General features: G+C 38.4%; 1 protein-coding gene across 11 annotated transcripts in view; it reads right to left on the bottom strand.

The window, feature by feature from the left end:
• Positions 1–23,829, bottom strand: part of CD86 (CD86 molecule) — a 78,273-nt gene that overhangs the window by 5,994 nt on the left and 48,450 nt on the right. For 4 of the 11 annotated variants that reach the window (XM_006090947.3, XM_006090948.3, XM_014457758.2 and 1 more), the window contains exons 5-7: positions 23,618–23,767; positions 16,399–16,444; positions 15,074–15,144 (exon numbers count right to left, since the gene is read on the bottom strand). In XM_006090947.3, coding sequence (XP_006091009.1) covers positions 15,074–15,144; positions 16,399–16,444; positions 23,618–23,767 — 267 coding nt within the window. Of the gene's footprint in view, positions 1–13,390; positions 15,145–16,398; positions 16,445–23,617; positions 23,768–23,829 lie in introns of those variants that run through there. The other 7 variants (XM_023755793.1, XM_023755794.1, XM_023755795.1 and 4 more) reach the window with 5 other exon arrangements.

Raw genomic sequence — 23,829 nt, 5'->3', positions numbered from 1 at the left:
ATAAGAAATTTATCTGAAACAGAGTTCAGAGTAATGATGGTAAAGATGCTCAACAGCATGAAAAAAGATACAGTAACTATGAGATAAAGAATGACGTAACACAAATAAAGAACACATTGGAAGGAATACATAGCAGATTCGGGGAAACTGAGGATCAAATAAGTGAATTAGAAGACAGAGTTGAAAATATCACTCAATCAAAAAACCAAAAGAAAAAATAATTAAAAAACAGGAGTACAGCTTAAGGAAGCTGTGAGACAATGTGAAACATAACAATATTAGAATAGCAGGTGTGCCAGAAGAGGCAGTAAGGGTGAAAGGCATAGAGAAGGTGTTTGAAGAAATAATGGCAGAAAACTTCCCTAACCTGGTAAAGGAATAAAATCACACAAGTTAAGGAGACACAGAGAACCCCAAAAAAGAATAACCCAAATAGGCTCATGCTCAGACACATCATAATTAAAATGCCAAAAATTAAAGACAAAGAGAGAATCTTAAAGGCAGCAAGAGAAAAGAAAATTGTTACCTACAAAGAAGTTCCCATAAGGCTGACACGTGATTTCTCACCAGAAGCTCTACAGGCCAGAAGGGAATGGCATAAAGTACTCAAGGTAATGAAAAGCAAGAATCTGAGACCAAGATTACTATATCCAGTAAGGCTATCATTCAAATAGATGGTCAAATAAAGAGCTTCCCACACAAAAAAAGGCTAAAGGAGTATATCACCACCAAGTCAGCATTACAAGAAATGTAAGTCAGCATTAAAGAGATTGCCATAATGAGAAGAAGAAACAGAGAGAGAAACCTAGCCATACAGAATTAAAATGGCTATAAATAAGTACCTATCAATAATAACCCTAAATGTAAATGGACTAAATGCTCCAATCAAAAGGCGTAGGGTAGCTGAATGGTTACAAAAACAAGACCCAACTATATGCTGTCTACAAGAGACCCACCTCAAAACAAAAGACACACATATGATAAAAGTGAAGGGATGAAAAAAATTTTCCATGCAAATGGAAAAGAAAAAAAAGCTGGAGTAGCAATACTCATATTCGACAAAATAGACTTTAAAATGAAGGCCATCACAAGAGACAACAAAGGTCACTACAAAATATTAAAGGGGTCAATCCAACAAGAGGATATACCCCTGGTAAACATATATGCACCCAATATAGGAGCATCTAAATATATATAAAAACTTCTAGAGGACTTTAATGGAGAGATTGACAACAATATAGTCATAACAGGGGACTTTAACACCCCTCTGACTTCACTGGATAGATCTTCCAGACAAAAACTTAATAAGGACATAGAGTCTCTAAAGGACACACTGGATCAGATGGATTTAATTGACATTTATAGAACATTTCATCCCAACGCAGCAGAATATACATTCTTCTCAAGTGCACATGGATCATTCACAAAGATAGACCACAGGTTAGGACACAAAACAAGTCTCTACAAGTTCAAGAAGATTGAAATCATAGCAAGCATCTTCTCATATTACAGTGGAGTGAAATTAGAAATCAACTACAGTAAAAACACCCAAAAACATTCAAATAATGGAGGCTAAATAGCATGTTATTAAACAATGAATGGGTTACCAATGAGATCGAGAAAGAAATAATAAAAACTTCCTGGAAACAAATGAAAATGAACATACAACAACCCCAAATCTCTGGGACACAGCAAAAGCAGTCCTGATAGGGAAGTTCATAGTACTACAGGCATACCTCAAAAAACAAGAAAAATCAGCAATAAACTGTTTAACCCTACAACTTAAAGAACTAGAAAGATAACAACAAGAAGAGCCCAGAGTAAGTAGAAGGAAGGAAATAATAAAGATTAGAGCAGAAATAAATAACATAGAAACTAAAAAAACAATACAAAAAAATCAATGAAACCAAGAGTTGGTTATTTGAAAGGATAAACAATATTGATAAACCATTAGCCAGATTAATCAAGAAACAAAGAGAGAGGACCCAAATAAAGAAATCAGAAACAGAAGTGAAGAAGTAACCACTGACACCACAGAAATACAAAGGATTGTAAGAAAATACTATGAGCAACTATATGCCAACAAGCTGGACAATGTGGATGAAATAGGCAAATTCTTAGAAAAATACAATCTCCCAAGACTGAATCAGGAAGAATCAAAAAACATGAATAAGCCAATAACAACTGATGAAATAGAAGCAATAATAAAAAAAACCTCCCACCAAACAAAAGCCCAGGTCTGGATGGCTTCACAGGGGAGTTTTACCAAACATTCAAAGAAGAACTAACACCTATACTCCTCAAACTATTTAAAAAATCCAAGAGGAAAGAACACTTCCAAACTCTTTTTATGAGGCCAGCATTATCCTAATTCTAAAACCAGATAAAGATACTGCAAAGAAAGAGAATTACAGGCCAATATTCATGATGAACATAGATGCTAAAATCCTCAACAAAATCTTAGCAAATAGCATCCAGCAATATATGTAAAAGATCATACACCATGATCAAGTGGGATTTATTCCAGGGATGCAAGGCTGGTACAATATTAGCAAGTCAATAAATGTGATACATCGCATAAAAAAATTGAAAGACAAAAATCACATGATCATATCAATAGACACAGAAAAAGCATTCAACAAAATCCAACACCCATTTTTGATAAAAACCCTCAGCAAAGTGGGAATAGAGAGAGCATATCTCAACATGATAAAGGCCAAATATGACAAACCTACAGCCAACATCATACTTAATGGGCAAAAACTAAAACCATTTTCCCTAAGAACAGAAACAAGACAGGAATGCCCAGTTTTACCACTCCTGTTCGACATAGTACCGGAAGTATTAGCCATTGCAATTAGACAAGAAGAAGAAATAAAAGGCATCCAAATTGGAAAAGAAGAAGTAAAACTGTCCTTATTTGCAGATGACATAATATTGTACATAGAAAACCCGAAAGACTCCATCCAAAAACTATTAGACTTAATAAATGAATTTGGCAATGTAGCAGGATACAAAATTAACACCCGGAAATCTATGACCTTCTTATACACCAATAATGAACTCACAGAAAGAGAAACTAAAAAAACAATCCCATTTACCATTGCACCAAAAAAATTGAGATACCTAGGAATAAACTTAACTAAGGAGGTAAAAGACCTGTACTCCAAAAGCTACCGGACATTGAAAAAAGAGATATGTTGATGATAGACATTTTGACAGGTGTGAGATGGTACCTCATTGTCATTTTGATTTGCATTTCTCGGATGATTAGTGATTTTGAGCATGTTTTCATATGTCTCTTGGCTTTCTGAATGTCCTCTTTTGAAAAGTGTCTATTTAGGTCCTTTGCCCATTTTTTGATTGGATTGTTTATCTTCCTTTTGTTAAGTTGTATGAGTTCCCTATAAATGTTGGAGATTAAACCCTTATCAGTGATAACATTGGCAAATATGTTCTCCCATGCAGTGGGCTTTCTTGTTGTTTTGTTGATGGTTTCTTTTGCTGTGCAGAAGCTTTTTATTTTGATGTAGTCCCATTTGTTTATTTTCTCCTTAGTTTCCAATGCCCTAGGAGCTGTATCAGTGAAGAAAATTTTTATGGTTTCCTGTCTTACATTTAAGTCCTTTATCCATTTTGAGTTTATTTTTGTGTATGGTGTAAGTTGGTGATCTAGTTTCATTTTTTTTTGCATGTATCTGTCCAATTTTCCCAATACCATTTGTTGAAGAGACTATCTTGACTCCATTGTATGTTCTTGCCTCCTTTGTCAAATATTAATTGAGCATGTTGGTTTGGGTCGATTTCTGGGCTCTATATTCTATTCCATTGATCTATGTTTGTTCTTGTGCCAGTACCAAGCAGTTTTGAGAACAATGGCTTTGTAATAGAGCTTGATATCTGCAATTGAGATCCCACCTACTTTGTTCTTCTTTCTCAGGATTGCTGCAGCTATTCAGGGTCTTTTTTTTTAATTCCAGATGAATTTTTGGAGAGTTCATTCTAGGTCTGTGAAATATGCTGTTGTTATTTTAATGGGCAGTGCATTGAATTTCTAGATTGCTTTGGGTAGTATGGACATTTTAATGATGTTGATTCTACCAATCCAAGAACATGGTATGTTCTTCCATCTGTTTATGTCTGGAGAGGATGCGGAGAAAAAGGAACACTCATGCATTGCTGGTGGGAATGGAGACTGGTGCAGCCACTATGGAAGACAGTATGGAGTTTCCTCAAAAAGTTAAAAATGGAAACCAGAAACACCAATCAGAAAGGATATATGCATCCCATCTGTTCATAGCAGCACAATTTACCATAGCTAAGATTTGGAAACAGCCTAAGTGCTCATCAGCAGATGAATGGATTTAGAAAACCGTGGTACATCTACACAATGGAATACTATGCTGCTGTAAAAAAGAAGGAATTCTTTCCATTTGCAACAGCATGGATGGAACTGGAGAGCATTATGCTAAGTGAAATAAGCCAGTCAATGAAAGAAAAATACCACATGATCTCAACTCATTTATGGATAATAAAGACCATTATAAACTGATGAACACAAATAGATACAGAGGCAGAGCAGCATTGAACAGACTGTCAAACTACAGCGGGAAGGCCGGGGAGGGTTGAGAGGCGGGTAAGAGATCAACCGAAGGACTTGTATGCATGCATATAGGCATAACCAATGGACACAAGACACTGGTGGGTAGGGGATGCCGGGGGAAGGTCAAGGGGGAAAAAAAGGAGACATATGTAATACTCTTTTTAATACTCTAAGCAATAAAACAAAATTAAAAATAAAATAAAATGTTATTTACCACCAAAAAAAAGAAAAAGAAAAAAGAGATAGAGGAAGACATAAACCAATGGAAGAATATACTGTGTTCATGGACTGGTAGAATCAACATCATTAAAATGTCCATACTACCCAAAGCAATCTCTAGATTCAATGCAATTTCCATTTAAATACCAACAGCATATTTCACAAACCTAAAACATACTCTCCATAAATATTTAATGTTTATTGCATGTAATGCTATATTTAAAATGGTTTTTCTTGAAATTTAAAAAAAAGCAAAAACCTCACAATAGTTAGAAAGGCTATTACAAAAAAGACAAGAAATAATAAGTCTCAGTGAGAAAGTGGAGAAAAGGGAACCCTTATGCACTATTGGTGGAAATGCAGTTTGGTGCAGCCAATATGGAAAACAGTATGGGGGTTCCTAAAAAAATTAACATAGAACCATCACATGATCCAGCAATTCAACTTCTGAATATCTACACAAAGAAGACTAAAATACTAATTTGAAAACATATATGCACCCTCATGTTTACTGCAGCGTTATTTACAATTGCTAAGACAAGGAAATAACTTAAGTGTCCATCGATGATAAAACCAACTTTTAAACGAAGATAGAATTAGGGGAGGAGGTTCCTGTATGAGTCAGGGCAAGTCTCAGAGAGAGGGAAGCTGTGGGTTATCAGTCAACATTCACAGCACCTGGGGAAGAGGTGCATTGGCCAGGTAAAGGGCTCCTGGGTGGGACACCAGCAACAACCATTACACCACCTTTCCTCCGTTCCATGTATTTAAGTTTGGATTGATTCCATTCCCCTAGGATTTGGGGGAGGGAGCAAGAGAGAATAAGTTCCAAAATCCCTAGTCATGGTCATAGCTTCTGGGATAAACTTGTGACCTAAACAAGCCCAATCAGCATCCTCTTAAGGACATTCTGCTGGATCCAACAGAGAAGATACTCTGGACAACATAAGCTGGAGCTGCTTGTGGCCACCTTTCCTGGCTGCATTGAAGGAACCTGCCTATAATAGGAGAGGATATCAGCAGGCAAAAAAATCTGAGCCAAAATAAAGTTGAAGAGAGAAAGAGAGTGGCCTGAAAATACTGATTGTGTCTTTAGTCTCAGCCGGGCCAAGGCTTTTCCATTCTGTAATGCAGTGGTTCTCAACCTGGGGATCGCGACCCCTTTGGGGGTCGAACGACCCTTTCACAGGCGTCGCCTAAGACCGTCGGAAAACACATATATAATTACATATTGATTTTGTGATTAATCATTATGCTTTAATTATGTTCAACTTGTAACAATGAAATTGGGGGTCACCACAACATGAGGAACTGTATTAAAGGGTCGCGGCATTAGGAAGGTTGAGGACCACTGCTGTAATTTATCAATTTAGAACATTTTGTTGTCTAGAACAGGAAGTCTGACTTAAGGAATAAAATCAACTCAAGGAATAAAAAGGGATGTGAGGAGAGGAGAGGGAGAGAGAGAAAAATGACTTATTGGCTCACATAACTGAAGAGCCCAGGAGTAGATTTGTTTCAAGGGTGGCTGGAGGGGCCTGCCTGACCTCACCAGGATCCATCTCTTGGATCTACTTTCTTAGGACCGGCTCCATCTTTGGGTTCAATGTGAATTAGACAATAAGCTGAGTGACAGATATTCTGGTTTCCTCAAAATCTACTTACTCCGTTTAACAATAGTTCCATGATTCCTGAATCAAACATCCAAACCTGGGTTCTCTCTTTCTTTAGGATAAATTATTTCTGAGTACTACCAGTTCTTCCCCATCAGTTCTTTCCTCATGATCACTTATACCAGAGCCTTAGTGTAGGACAGTTTGGGTTCACATTGCATCATCCTGCCCCAATACAACAAAACGGTAGGTCACTAGTCTACTGCTCTCATAATTCTTTTATCTTCTCTATAGTCTCATACTATCTTACTTCAGTATGCTTTCTTTTTGGTTCTCCTAAAAGTTATTAAACTTCTAAAAGATGATGCAAACTTTTCCCTTCTTCCCAAGATAATACACATAAACTGTTTAACATAGTTCCTGGCACATGGTGGGCTCAAGAAATAGAGATGAAGATGATGATGCAGCAACATCTCTTCCTTACATAGGTTTGGGAAGATTTGAAAATTGTTTCCAATGCTTCATACCCTAATGTAAGATTTTCTTCATATTTCACTGATATTTTCTGCTACAAATAAACCATTGCTAGTAAGTTCTGGATATAAGCAATTACTTTGAGAGAATTAAAGTTTTTAAAATTCTCATTGATCTGCCATCTTGTTTCTCTAAGTCTTGCTACAGTATTTTTTTTTTCATCCAAGACTGTTAAAACCATGAGAACATTCATATATGTTAATAATATGCATGGCTGGTTTGGACACAGAAACGGATTTATTTTTAATGTTTGAAAAGCAATCCTTTTCTTTTTTTCAAAAATTGATAGAGTCTCAAACTCTGACACACTAAAAGAATTCAATAAATAAATTTAAAACTAGAGAAAATATTAGTAAATCCTAAAAAAAGAGGACTGATTTGATTGTTTGGATCAGCTTTTAAAAAATGGAATAGATGATGTTTTCCCATCAAGTGGACACAGCTCACTTGTTCTTACAGAGGTTGTGAGGTCTGAAGCCTGAGGGCAAATAGGTGATGTGTACAGTTAAAAAGTGGCAGGTGGACTGGTGGAAACAGCATATAACTGGTACCAGTCATCAAGGTAACCATACCCTAGCACATTTTAAACTTCACATATATGCTTTGGGTTGCAAATACGAATTTAAGAAATTCATATCAAATTAATTATTTGATAGTCAGGGATCTGGAAGCAAATAGCCCCTGCTTTCCGTTCTGGTCTATTGTCTCTCATATCTGAAATTAACCTTTGCCCTAACTCATGCTGGGTCTGTGACATAGAAAAGGACCTTTTCTCCTTGGTGACTAAATCAAAGACTGATGTATAATACTATTTTTAGTCTTCTAGCTATGGTGGATCATCTAGCCTTTCCAACATCGTATTTTAGGATTTCTTTCCTCTTATTCAGACTGAGTACAGAGAACTCCTGTGATCTACCTCTAGTAGAGCAACTCCCTTAAGTTTCCATTTCCCTGTCATTTGGATTCACTTCTGTAGTGGAGTCTACTCGGCCATGCCCTGGTCTAATGAGCACAGGCACCAGGATCCACTCTGGAAATGTCAGGAGGCTTTGCCTAGTTCGGCTTCTTAGAAATGTCATGCTTGTGCCAGTTTCCTAACTGATTTTCCTGCCTCTGATATACACACTCCTCTCCCCCACAAACCATCTTCTGTATGGGTGCCCTCTAAAATGGATGTCTTTCAAAATCTTGGCTAGGGATCCCTGCCCCCCTCCCCCCTTTTTATCTCAACCTGACTGCTTAGAATTTTATGTTCTATTTAGCAAGAACAAAGCTCTTGCTAAATATCAACAGAGGAGTAGAGATTTGGGGGAATGTCTGGAAATAATCTTACAAAGGGGAGGTAAGGAAGGTCTTAGAAAGATGGCTTTGGCCTCAGATAGTAAAGATGGAAAAGTCCCCTGGGCTGAGATGCTGAAAGGCTTCTTCATGTGATGCTGATGTAGCAATGATTGTAGGAGCATTTGTGGCTTTCATCAGGGTGTGCAGGGACTTCTGGTTTGAGAGTCATATGAAAATCCACACCCACCCCTATTACTCCATGATGACTTCCTGTTCCAATTCTCTCACTACTAATCCTCCCTCATCACTCTTAACCCCACTCTAATTACAGGTTTGCTGGGGCTCTTCTCCTCTCCTCTCCTCTCCTCTCCTCTCCTCTCCACTCCACTCCTATCCGCTCCTCTCCTCTCCTCTCCTCTCCTCTAGTTAATTTGGGAAAATCCCTCAGATGTTCTAGATGAGCCGTGATCTCATGAGGTATGTATGTTTTATTAAGCCTATTTATACATAAGGAAACTGAGAATCAGGGAGATTAAGTATTTGCCCAAGGTCACAGGCCAACTATAACAGCGTCAGGTCTATCTGACCCAAAGTCCATGCTCTGGCTGTGTTACACTGTGCTGACGCCCACTTCACAGCTCTTCCAGGGAACAGGAAGAACAGAGGGTCTGAGTAAGGTGGAAAGCACCTTGGTCTGAAGATTGGGAACCTAAGTTCTGCTCATGGCTCTCTTCGGTGTTTGGCGAATCTTCTCTTTGCTCTCATTTGCCACAAAAAAAGAAAAAGAAAAAAAAAGGATACTTTCTACATGTCTCCCATTTCTAATAGATTGTTAGGACAATTTAGTGATTTTTTACTCTGCACTCTGTACATTTAGCAAACCCATGAGTTCACAGCTTTTAATCTCAGAACAATGATATACAATTAGGTTTCGGGAAGAAGCCACTCTGCCATATGCTATGAGTAGCACTGAGCTGGCACCACTGTCAGGCTAGAAACATACTTTCTGAAATAAGTTTGTGTATATTTTAAAAATGTATATTTTCATAATAAAAACACTTAAAAAGTACTGGGCACTCTCATCTCTACGTTACAGTTGTTTATAAAAATACATTATTGTTCTTGTGTGTATACGAATAGGAAACAGTATGATTGGTGCCAGGATGAGGAGGAACACACACACACAAACCTCTTCCCTCCTTTGGCTCCCAAAATGCTGACAGCCAGACTTCTACCTTCCAGGCAAAATACTGCAAAACTACCAGCCTAAGAGAAAAGACCTTTTAAAAATGGTTTCCTAAAAAGGCTCACCAGATTCCTTTATAATAAAGCTAAAGTTAATAAGCCAATCCATAGATTCAGATCCTCCAAACAAATTTTTAGCTTCTCACTCTTACTCATGAATAGACAATCAAAGTTAATCAGACATCACAAGGAGCCTCCAACATAGATGCTATAGACCAGTGGTTCTCAACCTTGGCTGCACATTTGAATCACCTGGGAATCTTTTTAAAATCCAGATTTCTGGGTCTCATCCTCTGGAAATTCTGTTTCTTTGTTATGGGGTGAGGCCACAACATTAGTAACAAAGAAACAGAATTTCCGGAGGATGAGGCCCAGAAATCAGGATTTTAAAAAGATTCCCAGGTGATTCTAATGTGCAGCCAAGGTTGAAAACTACTGCTACAGACCAAGGTAAACAAACAGGAAGAAAAAACTTGGAGGATACAGAGACAATAAGAAATGATACTGAAACAATTAAGGACAGGCTCCTTAGAGAAAGAAATATTCAGAGAACAAAAAGGAGCTCCTGGAAATGAATATTTGATAGCAGAAATTTAAAAATACAACAGAAAGTTTGGAAGATAAAGTTATGGAAATCTTTAAGAAACAGAGCAAAAGACAAAAAGATGGAAGGGGACAGAAAGATAAGAAAATAGAAAGATCAGCCTAGGACAGTGGTCGGCAAACTCATTAGTCAACAGAGCCAAATATCAACAGTACAACGATTGAAATTTCTTTTGAGAGCCAAATTTTTTAAACTTAAACTATATAGGTAGGTACATTGTTATTAACCTAATTAGGGTACTCCTAAGGCTTAGGAAGAGCCACACTCAAGGGGCCAAAGAGCTGCATGTGGCTCACGAGCCACAGTTTGCCAACCACGGGCCTAGGAGATCCAACACTGAAATTCAATATCCTAGAATGCAGATTAGAGAAATAGAGAGGGGAAAAAATCAATGAAACAATTCAAGAAATTTCCCTAGAGTAAAGGATGTATGTTTTCAGATAGAAAGTACCACCTCAGTGCTAACCACAGTGGTCATATAGGCATTTCATTACAAAATTGAAGAACAATGAGATAGACAGAAGATCCTAAAAGCTTCCATATAAAAAGATAAGGAGCCAGAATATCTATAGATATTTATAGAGCAAGACTGGAAGCTGGAAACAATGAAAAGAATTTCTAACTCCAAATTCTATATCAAGACAAATGATCAATTAAGTAGGAGGGTAGGCTAAAGATATTTTCAGATACACAAAAATCTCATTAAATTTACTTCTCACATATCCTTTCTCAAAAAGCTACTGGTGGATATGTACAACTGAAGTGAGGAAGTAAGTCAAGAAAGACAAATATATGAGATGCAGGTAATAGGAGATCCAGTTCAGAATGACTTATTCACTAGACCTAGGGTATAACTTGTTATGATTGGAGCACGTTAAAAAATTTGTGTCTAAGGACAGTGCAAGACTTTGTATATGTTTGTATTTTTCCTCCTGGAGTACACAGGTGGCAATGATGAAAGCCAATGGAACCTCACTTTTATTATAAGTTCCACAAGAATGCTGGTATATGGATGAGACTGAAAACTGATACAATAAAGAAGTATGTTTGTAATCATCTTAACAAGAGCCTTATGTTTATGTTGCTTAGGTGTAGAATAAAACCAAACCTGAATGAAATACATATATATAAAACATATGGAACACATATAAATAAAATAAATATATACACATATATGTGTGTGTATATATGTATATATGCACTATATATACACATAGACTCATACACACTATATATATGTATATATGTATATACATAGTGTATCTATGGAAGGATACATAAGAAGTGGAGATTAAACTCGCCTCTGTGTGGTTAGGGAAAAAAAAAAGAATGTGAGAGAGATCTTCTTTGCTCTATTTACCTCCTTGTTCCCTTTTTAAAAATTTATTTATTTATTTATTATTGTTTAAAGTATTACATATAGTATTACATATGTCTCCTTTTCCCCCCATTGACCTCTCCCCGTCCACTCCCCCCTCCCAGAACATGCCCTCACCCCCCTAGTGTCTGTGTCTATTGGTTATGCTTATATGCATGCACACAAGTCCTTTGGTTGACCTCTTACTTCTCCCTCCCGCTGCCTTGTGTCTTTTGATGTTTTGGACAAAATGCAGGGTAAGAGAGAGAGTAGACTGGGGTCATTTTGGTTTTGATTGTCAGTTCTTGGAAATAAGAGCCTGGCTGAGAAAAGGAGTGGATGCTGAAGCTGGAGGGACTTTGCCTGGCCTGGTTATGACCAAATGTGGCAATACAGTGGAGGTGGCAGTGGGTGTTGAGGGAAAGGTCGGAGGGCAGTAGTCAGAGGTGACTGTGCTTTCTAGCTTGGGTTAACACGTGAAGTCGCTGAGTGGATGAAACTGGCTTCAGAATGGTGGAGGGAGGAGGGTGAATTGCAAAAGAATAGTAAGTGGCAGGGGTGGAGGGGGAGGCAACAATTATAGTTCACTTCCCCCCTGACCAAAAACTCATTTTCACTGGCCACATCATATGCCTTATGAGATGATGAATGACTTCTGGAAAAATCAGTGGCGGGTCCTCTGCAGGCACTATCTTGGGTGACTGAGCTAGTATAACAAAAGATGTGGTGTAAGCACTCACCTGCTGTCTCTTCTATGGCCAGAAAACATGGGGCTGGGAAAGAAAGGAATGAGGGGTGGGGATAATGCTTTTAAAAAGTTTCCCCAGCTCTGCCACTTACTAAGTTGGACACCTAGGATAAATTGCTTTGACTACTCTGTGCCTAAGTTTCCTTATCAGCAAAACAGGCATCATATCCCAATACTGATATCACAGGGTCATTATGAGGATTAAGTGGGATAATACATTTAAAGGTTTAGAGGAGTCCCTGTTACAAGGTGAACCTCTTTTAACCTTACTTGGCTTTCTTTTCCCCAGACTTGGAACACAGAGGTCTAGATAATTTAATATACAAAGGAGGGATTTTTAAAACCAGATATTAATATTGAATGAATAAGTATTAATGTTTCATTCAATAGCTAAACAAATAGTTTTGAGGTTCTGTCTTAGTTTCCTGGGATTCGTTGGTGAAGAGGTTAGATCACATCCCTGCTCTCACAGAGCCTAGACAGTTTCCCCCCAGAATTTCCCTACATTTATTTATTTATTTTTAATTGAGATATAATTGACATATAATGTATTAGTTTTAGGGTTACAACATAATGACTTGATTTATTTATATACTGTGAAATGGTTACCACAATAAGTTTAATTAACATCTATCACCATACATGGTTACAAATTATTTTTTCTTCTGATGAGAATTTTTGAGATCTACTCTCTTAGAAACTTTCAAACATATAGTACAGTTATATGAATTTATTTTTTAGTAATGTATTATTAGAAATACTTTTACATTAGCCTTTGTTTAGTGACTATACAAGCTCATTATTTTAAAATTACACAGTATAAAAGTTTATAAACTGAAAAGCAAGTATCCCTTCCTTCACTCTAAATTTCCCAGTTGTCTTCAGAAACAACCTGTCTTAACTAATCTTTTATGTGTTATTACTGAGATTAACATAGAATTATATTAGCTCCTCTTTCTCATACAATGGTTAGGGGAAAGGGAAGAGGAGAAGGTTTGGGATGAGTCAGAGGCTTCTAGCTTGGGTGACTGGAGAATGGGGCTACCACAGAGACGTCAAGAGGAAGTATATTAGGAAGACAGAGGGAGGAACATCAGACTACAAGCGCTGAGTAGTACTCCGGAAATAGAAGCCAAACATAAATTTTTACATCAACTTAATGAAAATTTATTGAAAACTTCTCTGTACAAAACTCTAAGCAAGATGCTTAGAGTCTAAAGAAGGCAGGAGCAGGATAGAGCACACAAATGGCAATTTTACAAGGACAAGCATGGCTAGCACGGCTGTCTATAACCCTCTAGGCCAGCTCTACAGAACTATTTCTATAGCGTGAGCCCCCCAAAGTCCTCTTTAGGTTCAAACCGAAGCTGCCCCATCTCTTAGTGATGTTGCTTTAGAGCCAGGGTCTCTTAACTTATTTCTACTGGGTTAGTATATTTGTCTCTTGGCACCCAGTTTTCTTATTGTTGAAAATGATGCTCATAGTCCTCAGACACAAGTTCACTAGCACTGCTCTGGGCTGGCCAATATGTTCGTAGGGCATCTGTGGGCTAAGTCAACTTCTGGATGATTTGCACGCTGGTCAAACTAATTTTATTCCAGCTCTTTGTCTCTCAGCCATCAGTTGGAAAAGTTCAAAGTCTCCTTCCATTTATCCCACGATCAAGATGATAGCTCTCTACCCCAAGCTCTGCTTTCAGCCGGGTAAAACATCACAACCACCTGGTGTCATCGAAACCCCTCACTGACCACCCAGGAAACTACTGTCTGTTTTAAGTCCATTTGGACAAACTGTCCATCTGTGGCTTGTCCCCAAGGCTTGTCGAAGGACGGGACAGACTGAACATTCATGTGCATCTCTGTTGGTCAAGATCTTTCTCTTTTCCCTCTCTCTCTCTTTTTTTGAGTATTGTGATCTCTCTGTTGGTTCTTGCACAGTTGCCCAGGCCACGATCTCAGTCAGTTTTTTCAAGAAGAAAAGCAGGGTTCACGAGGCACGGCACTGTCCTGCTTTATCCAGCGCTCTCTCCTAAGGCTTATCAATCGCGTGTTGGTCACATGGATCTTCCTTAGTGTTAGCAACAGCCCATATAGAAATGGCTCCAGGATCCAGGGTGCTGCCATCTCCGTCTCTCTTAGTCTCCCAAATTTTGAGTTTGTCTGCTTTCCTTACTGACCCTGACAGAAGAACAACTCCTTGGCAGAGGGTGGACATTTCTCAAAGCACATCACTACATTAGTAGAGTACATTTTTTATATTTCCAAATGTTAATATTAACACTATAAAGCCATAAAATATATAGCTCCCTCTCAGACTGAAGAGGTAGGTGTTCAGTCATAGGTATACAAGATAGGTTGTGGCATTACCTTAGAATTCAGAGTAGATAAAAGTCACTATTCCAGGTAGTGGGAGTTCTACAGAAAACACAGTTTGTAAAATTAAGAAAAGAGGCCACGTCTGACACAGAAGGCATTAGTCCTAAACATTAGGATCCAATCCAATCCAATCCAAGTGTGTTCTGAAAAGAAGCAGATAAAATCTGCTCCTGGCATAGGGAACTGAGATGGCGTTATAAGGAGGCTGTTTTGTATAGAGGGAGTCCTAGAGCCTCCATTATTATTTATGGTAAAATTTTCTCACCTTCTGGGAAGGTTTAGAGAGACAAAAAAAAGTCAGCCAAAAACTTGAAAAGGAAAGCGTATGTATCATAGAATTTGTACACTTGAAATCTACATAATTTAATAATCAATGTCATTCCAATAAACTTAATTTAAAAAGGGAAAAAAGAAAGAGGAACCACCCACATGGTATAAAAAATAGTCAAATGGACATTACTCTTTAATTAAAAATGTGTAGCACTTTTGTCACCTGAGTCTGTCTTTGAAATGTTGAGAATACACTGGGCTTCATTAGATCTTTCGGGTACACGGTTTTCTACTCTGGAGAAACAGAAAAAAGAATCAAGTCAGATTTCACAGTGGAGCCACTTCCTTTTCTAGATTTCAATGACAGGGCCAAATATAGGGGACATTGCAATAACAATGAGGAAGAACAAACTATTGAAGAGAGAGGTGAAGTGTCACCCACACTGTTTTCAATAGCTACCCTTTATTTTTGTCTGGGCCTGTCCCTGCCCTAGGCTGAGTCCCTGCCACCTTCACTCTGTAGGCTCTTCTGGACTATTTCTGAACTAACTCTGACAGGGCAGGCAAGATCTCAGGACCCTGACTCACCATCCAGGACCCCTAGACTCACAGTGGCTGGAATATCCATATAAGTGCTGGGCACTCTGGGTCCCAGGTGCCCTTGGGTCCCAGCTGTGTCTCTGTGACCAGGCTCTTCACTGAGGGCTGCTTTGAGTCCACAGCCATGCAGCCAGAGCCTTGATATTTTTGACAAGCTCAGTTCCTCAGGAGGGACGGAGGTATGACAATCTAATTATACCATGTGGTGAAAGGACTGATCACCAGGAATCTTCATGCATCCCTTCATGTATTCATTCAATCTGTCAACAAATATGTATTGAGCACCTACTATATGCCAGGCACTGTGATGGTTGCTAGCAGCACAATGATTAGTTTAACTAATATGATCCCTGCTCTCTCTATAGTCTAGATTTATAGAGTTTAATAATAGGTAAAGATTGTTTCTTTATAAAGAAAAAGGACAGGTATCCACATGACACTATAATGGGCTGACATAATCTAGTTTGGGATGGGTTTTTAAGAAAGTGCTGCTTGAATCAAGATCTGAAGAATGAGATGAAGAAGTGGCAGAAGAATATGCCAAGCAGAAGGCACAGCAGATTCAAAGACACAGAAGCTAAATGGAACATATTATCATTCCTCGTTTATTCATGTATTCGTTCCACACATGTAGGAAAGCCACTAGTCAGGCACTGTGCTAGGTACTGGGGTTACCGTGGTGAATAAGATGCAGCCCATGCTCCCCGCGTCAGGCCCTTTTGGTATTGATCGTTTACTTGGCCATGACTGAGCATTGTGCATTGGACTCCCTGCCATCCATTTACAACTAGGACATTTTCCTCCTGGTCCTATTAGTTTCGCTTTCCTTTCCCTCTCCATTAGTTCATGTTTGTTGGTGTCTCAGCAGGCCTCAGATGTAAGTCTATTCAGTTACAGACCCTCTGGGAATCAGACCTCTTTCAACAATGTTATAGGGTCTGGACTCACCTTTCCTTGGCCTGTTCACTCTCTTCCCCTTCCACTCTGATGACTTCTGAAAGAGAGCAAAACAATCTCAGAAAATGTATTGCCCATTCATCCTAAAAAAGGGAAAGTTTGAAGAGGCTCCAAAGTCCTACTCAGAGAAAAATCCTTGTAGCCTTACATGTGAAATAGACAGTTACTTGATGCAATTTCAGGGGGACTGAGAAGGAGCTCCTTGCATCCAAAAAGTAAATGCCTTTACTTGCTCACTGTGCCTTAAGTTCTAATGTTGGAAATAGGATTTTCACTTACAAATCTAGTCTTTGCTAAAATAAAAATACTAGTGGCAGGGGGAACACATTTAGTTTTAGCAATCATTTAGTGATCAGACAAGAATTTCCAATCCTTTTCTGAAAATAAGACTTAGGAGGAAAAGGAAATCTTGAAGATGTTAATGCTGAAGTGGGTTAGCCAGTGGACACTACCAACTCACAATACCGCATGGATGGACCCACGTGAGAAATCTCCAGCTGGCTAGATCTCCCAAAGCCTGAGTTGCTACTGGAATGGACTTACTACTGATGCAACTTGTAGTGTAAAGTCCTCTAGGTTGACTCCTGTGACAGTGCTATCGTCCCACTTAGAGCCTTACAGCAGGGGTTGTTAACCTGGGTGTCCACTGAGGAATTTAGGGATCACGGGAATCCTCTCAACAGCTCCCCTGATGGTTTTGAATATTTTCTATCATTGGCAGTTCATGCGCACACAGGTGCGGGTATGTGTGTGTGTCTCTGTGTGTGTGAATGCACATGTGTGTGTTGAAAAATAATCAGCTTTATTGAGATACTAGAGGCCTGGTGCACGTGCACTGGAGGGGGTGTCCCTCAGCCTGGCCTGCACCCTCTCACAGTCCTGGGAACCCTTGGGGGATCGGGCCTAAGCCAGCAGTCAGACATCCCTCTTGCAGTCTGGGGCTCTCGCAGTCTGGGACCCCTCACTCCTTACCCCTCCCTCCCACCTGCAGCGGAGGTGGGAGAGGCTCCTGCCACTGCTGCTGTGCTCGCCAGCTGTGAGCCCGGCTTCTGGCTGAGTGGCGCTCCCCCTGTGGGAGTGCACTGACCACCAGGGAGCAGCTCCTGCACTGAGCATCTGCCCCCTGATGGTCAGTGCATATCATAGTGACCAGTCTTTCCATTGTTCGGTGGATCTGCATATTAGCCTTTTATTATATAGGATAATTAATATACAATAAAATTCAATCAATTTTCATATAGATTTTGGTGAGTTTAACAAATGTATGCAGTCATGTAATTACCACCATAACCAAGATATAGAACATTTATATAAGCCCCCAAAGCTGCCCTTTTCTCCCACCCTGTTCCCTGGTAACCACTGATCTGTTTAATGTCACAAGAGTGTCACTTAATTTCATGTAAGTAGGATCAGATAACGTGTAGTGTTTTAGTGCCTGGAGTCTTTCACTTAGCATACATAATGCTTTTGAAATTCATCTGAGTTGTGGCATGTTGCCAGTACTATACCACTATTAGTTTATTCATTCACTAATTTGGGATGCCAGGTTTTCAGTACCATAGGCTGCTATAAAGATTTGTGTAGACATGGTTTTTATTTCTCAGTAGAGGCCTGGTACATGAAATTTGTGCACTTGGGGGGGTGTCCCCTCAGCCCGGCCTGCACCCTCTCATGGTCCCAGACCCCTTGTGGGATGTCTGACTGCACTTGGGGGGGGGGTGTTCCCCTCAGCCCAGCCTGCACCCTCTCACGGTCCCGGACCCCTCATGGGATGTCTGACTGCCGGGTATCGGGTCTAAGCCAGCAGTAAGACATCCCTCTCGCAATCCGGGATCCCTCGCTCCTTATGCTTGCATCACTGCTCCTTAGCCCTGCCGTGAAAGCAGGAGAGGCTCCCGCCACCGCCACTGAACTCACCAGCCATGAGCCGGGCTTCTGGCTGAGCTGCCACTTCCCCTGTGGGAGCTCACTGACCACCAAGGGGCAGCTCCTGCATTGAGCATCTGCCCCTGGTGGTCAGTGCGCATCATAGCAACTGGTCGCTCAGGTCGTTCTGCCGTAATGGTCGCTTAAGCTTTTATTATATAGATGGGTAAATATCTAGAATTGCAGGGCTGTATAGCAGTGCATCAGGATTTCAGTTGTTTCACATCCTCTTCAAAACTTGGTATTTATTAGTCCTTTTAATCTTTGTCATGTTAGTGGGTGTGTAATGGTATCTTGTTATGCCTTTAATGTGTATATTCCTAATGATTAATGGTGTTGTGACTGTGTGACTATGTTTATTGGCCATTTATATACCTTCTTCTGTTAAGTATCTGTTCAAGTCTTTTGCTCCCTGCCTTTTGTTAAGTGAATTTTTTTCTTATTACCCAGTAGTAATCTATAATTATATATTCTGGATATAAGCCCTTTATCAAATATACATTTTTGCAATATTTTCTCCCAGCCTGTGGCTTGACTTTTCATTTTTTTTAACAAAGTCAAAGGATAAAAGTTTTTAATCTTGATGAATTTCAGTTTATCAATTTGTGTTTATTGAGTCTAAGATTTGGGTAAGGTAAGGTCACAAAGATTTTTTCCTATGTTTTCTTTCAAAAGTCTTTTAATTTTAGCTCTTATATTTAGATATGTAGTTCACTTCAAGTTAATTTTGTGTGTGCCTAGGTTCATATTTTTCCATGTGGATATCTAATTGCCCAACACCATCTGTTGAAAAACTATCCTTTCTGCATGAAATCATTTTCACACATTTGTCAAATAAGTTGACCATGTGAATTTATTTTTGGACTTTCCATTTTGGTCCATTGACTGATGTGTCTGTGCTTTCACCAGTATCATGCTGCCTTGATTACTATAACTGTATAGTAAACCTTAAAATTAGGTAGTATAAGTCCTCTGTTTCCTTATTTTTCAGAAATCTTTTGGCAATTGTAGGTCTTTTGCATTTCCACATGACTTTTAGAAGCAGGTTTTGAGTTTCCACCAAACAGCCGCCTGCAAGGATTTTGATTGGTATTGCATTAAAACCATAAATCAATTTGGGGAGAATTGGTATCTTAAAATCTAGTCTTTTGATCCATAAACATGGCGTATTTCTCCATTTACTTAGGTCATTTAAATTTTTGTGGGTTATAATATTTTTTAGTTTTTAGTATACAGGTCTTGAATTTGTTCTTAAAATTTAATTCCCAAGCCTTTAATATTATTTGATGTCACTGTAAATGGTGTTTAAATTTTGTCCAGTGTCCAATTGTTTGTTGTCAGTATATAGAAATACAATTGATTTTGTGTGTTGACCAAATATCCTGTGACTTTGCTACACTCAATTAGTTCTAATAGTTTTTAATGGATTCCTTAGGCTTTTCTATAAACATGAGCATGTTATCTGCAAAAAAAGAGAGTTTTGCTTCTTCTTTATAAAATATGTATGCCTTTGTTTCTCTTTCTAGACTTGTTGCACTGGCTAGGACCTCCAGTACAATGTTGAGCAAAAATAGTGAGAGTGAACATTTTGCTTTATTCTTGATCTTAGGGGCAAAGCAATCAGTCTTTTGTCATTAAATATGATGTTAACTGAAGGGTTTTGGTAGATGTCCTTTTCAGGTTGAGGAAGTTCCTTCTTATTCCTACTTTTATAAGGGTTTTTTCTTATAAAAATCATAAATAGATATTAATTTGGCCAGATGTTTTATCTGTATCCAATGACATAATCACATGGTTTTTCTTTCCAGTTGTTGATATGGTGAATTTTAGTGTTTGGTTTTTGTATGTTAAACCTACCTTATGTTCCTGGAATAAACCCCATTTGACCATGATGTATCATACTTTTAATATATTGTTAGATTTTAGTTGTTAATTTTGTTAAGTATTTTGACATTTATGTTCATAAGAGATATGTGTAGTTTTATTTTCTTGTAATTTTTTTCTAGTTTTGATATCAGGGCTCCCCCTACCATCAGAGCTATGTGTTATTTGACTTAGTTTCCAAACAAAATAAATCTGTTTAGATTCTATATTTGTCAAAGTTCCTCTTGAAAATAATGGCGCTTATAGCTGAATGAAATATTTCAAATGTCTGTAGACCAATCCAGAATAATTAAGTTATCCTTTTATGTCCATGACAAAAATCATCACCATTAAACACATACACACACACACACACACACACACACTTATATTTTAAAGTGAAAGCAGATAATAAAGATAGATTTCTAACCTTTTAGGTTTGATTATAAATTTAGCATTTTGAAGGGCAGATGTGATGATATCAGTAACTTTCAATTTTTAAGCCCTGTGAAGGTTTCTGCTTAAATGGTGGTTGAAATGTTTTATTTTGGAGAAAACACTTGCCCTTTAAGAGATCATTCCTGGAAAAGCCAAGACTCAGGTTTGGTGGAAGGAGGCAAGTTGAAAAAAAAACAAAAACTGTTGGTTGCTAGGGCACTAATATATACAGATGTCAGTCACACAAAACCAAACAAGGAAGCAAAATTTCAGGAGGAGTTTTTTTAGTCTTTTTCCTGAGTGGGTAAGCTGACAGGTAGCTTTTGATTGGGAAAAGACAGTAATTCAAGATGACATTTTCTCATGCCTTATCTGTCTTATTTGATAAAAATACAAAATAAAAAGAGAAGAGAGATTGGAAACCAGCTAAATAACCATGCCATTTCCCCTTTTCAAAAATTTAACAGGTTAAACAGGGTAAATATGTATGGTTTAGGGGGAAAACCCAACATAATTATGAACAAACACTGGAAAGGACTTTTGATGCCAAGTTAGTTTAAGGATTGTTCTCCTCTGAAGAGAGGATTAGTTTTGGAATAGGAGGAAGCTCCATTTTTGGAGAAATTCCTACAGATTATCAGTAAACTTGTGCCTCTCTGAAGGGATCACAACTGCTTTCATGTTTGTCTATTGGCAGAATTTAGTTCCTTGTGGTTGTAGGACTGAAATTTCCATTTCCTTGCTGGCTCTCAGGTGAAGGCCATTCTCAGCTTCTAAAGGCTGCCTACATTTCTTGGCTCATGGCCCCTTCCTCCATCTTCAAAGCCAGAAATGGTGGGTTGAGTCTGTCTTAAGTTTTGGTTCTCTTCTCCTTTCATCTTATCTTTCTAACCAAACTGGGAAAAGTTCTCTGACTCATGTGATTAGACTGGGTCCACCTGGATAATCCAGGATAATTTCATTATCTTAAGGTCAGTGTCCTAATCACATATGAAAGTCCTCTTTGCTGTAGAAGAAAACATTATAGATTCTGGGGCATGTGAGGTGGACACCTTACTGTGGGCATTATTCTGTTTATCACATAGCTAATGCCAGAGGAATTCACAAAGCAACTGTAGACATTGCTGAAGTTATGGAACTCAAATTTACAAACATCTCATATCTACACGTCATAGTTATTCAGTACACCTCCTGTCCTCCAGTGATATCAAGGCTCTTCTCTTTTATCAGATTCACTGGCATAAGTGACTGACCAAACAACGTTTTCCTATCAGTACTTTTTATCACATTCTTGGGGTGGGGGGTTCATATATGTGCTGTGCCCTCTTGTCTTCTGCCTTTAACCAAGCATAGCTCAATTTGACCATCTTATATGCACAAATATAGCTTCTTAAAACTCTTTCCAATTTCTTTCATGTGTATACACACATCCTCCTCTTTAATTCCCTTCTCTAGTCTCCTGAATTTTTCTGATTGCTTCTTGGAGGAAGAAACATTCTTACTTTCCTTTTCTCTATCCCTTCTTCTTTGTTTCATTTGTAAACTAATTATTCCAATGTGAAAGCAAATTTTGAAGACAGCTTCTTTCCTAACTGAAGGTTGCTTCTGCACATTTAGCCAATTCTAAAGGCAATGAGATTGAAAAAAGAGAAGCTCAAAACCCTGACCTTGAAAAGTCAAAGCCTGGACAAGCATGGTAAATCCATACATCTGATCCTCTGTACTGAATTTTCCCTACATTAGGGAAAATTGCTCTGCCATATGCATTGTGTCAATTTATTGAAATTGGATAATCACCCCCAAATTTCCTGTTTTAAAGCAGGGATGAAATAAATAACTGCTAATATCATCCATCTATTTTCTACATGGATCTTAAAATCAATATAATGAAGTTTTAAATAAGATGCTGACCAGAAGCATTATTCTTTTTACCATAAGTGAGTAAGAAGGTTACCTGAATTATTAACACCAACCAAACTTCTACTAGAGGCAATTACTGAGATGAAGTCCAACCTTATTTTACAACTTTATCCAAACCAGCCCAAACCATATATACAGATTATTCTAAAGACAGGAACCATTTTCCCCACTAAACAAACACAGGCCACTTTTACAACGTATGTGGGAGGCTGCTGAATGCAGTGCTATTTACAATAGCAAAAGATCCAAGTATCCAATGATATAGAGTTGGTTAAATAGATTAAGGTATATCCACATAATGGAATATCTTGAAGCTATTTAATGTGATGCTGTAGAATGATGTTTAATGACATTGAATATTTTTTGTACATTTAGTACAAAAAAGTTAGAAAACGTGAGATTATCCGACTTGTAAAACAAAATAGTCCTTATAATAGTATCCCACTTATGGAAAAGAACAGATTTATACATAAAAAGTATCTGGACGATATAGACTAAATGCTATCAGCATAATAATTTTTTTCTTACTATTGGAACTATAGGTGATTATCTCCCCCCCCCCCAGTATATTTAGAAATGCATATGTAATGCTTGGTAATCAATAAAAGTTAATATTCTTTTTTAAAGTTAGTGAGAAACAATTCATCTAACTGCTCAGGAGACCTATTTTAGAGATGAGAAGGCAAATCTGATGGTTATCTAATGTTCCTCTTCTCCCACCAAACATCCCTGCTTGAACATCACCAGGTCTATAAGTGCTTTCACCATTTTCCTTCATTGAATTCTGAAAGTAACCTTATGAAGGGAGGTAGGTAAAGCAAGGAATAATCTTTTATATTTGTAAGTCTTAGGTTAGAAATGTTGCCTTTCCTAGAAATCCAGAGCAATGTTATCAGTTGCTGAGTCTCATCTACAGGGATTCCAGATCATGAGGGGAAACCTTGTCTTCCAACCTCTTGTTGACTTTTTGCCCGTCTGGCCTCAACCAAGGAGCTGCAGGAGGCAGCAGATGGGAAAGTCCCTGCAAAGTGGCACTCTGCAGAGAGGACAAGCACTGACTCACCACATTCATGAGAGGGGACAGGTTTCTTCTTCCTTTTCTTGAGTGTTATAAAGAACACTACCATCGCACACACAACGAGCAGCAGTACAGGTAGAGCAGTCAGGAGGACATTGTCTGGGACAGGCAGGAGTGGCTGAGGTGGCTTTGCATCTAAAAATGACCACAAATTTTTAATTAGCCAGGAAGATTGGTTATAAAAGGTTTATAATGGC

Source organism: Myotis lucifugus, unplaced genomic scaffold, assembly GCF_000147115.1.
Source record: "Myotis lucifugus unplaced genomic scaffold, Myoluc2.0 scaffold_84, whole genome shotgun sequence".
Classification (NCBI taxonomy): Eukaryota; Metazoa; Chordata; class Mammalia; order Chiroptera; family Vespertilionidae; genus Myotis; species Myotis lucifugus.
The sequence above is the reverse complement of the archived record's forward strand: the minus strand, read 5'-3'. Positions and strand labels throughout refer to the sequence as shown.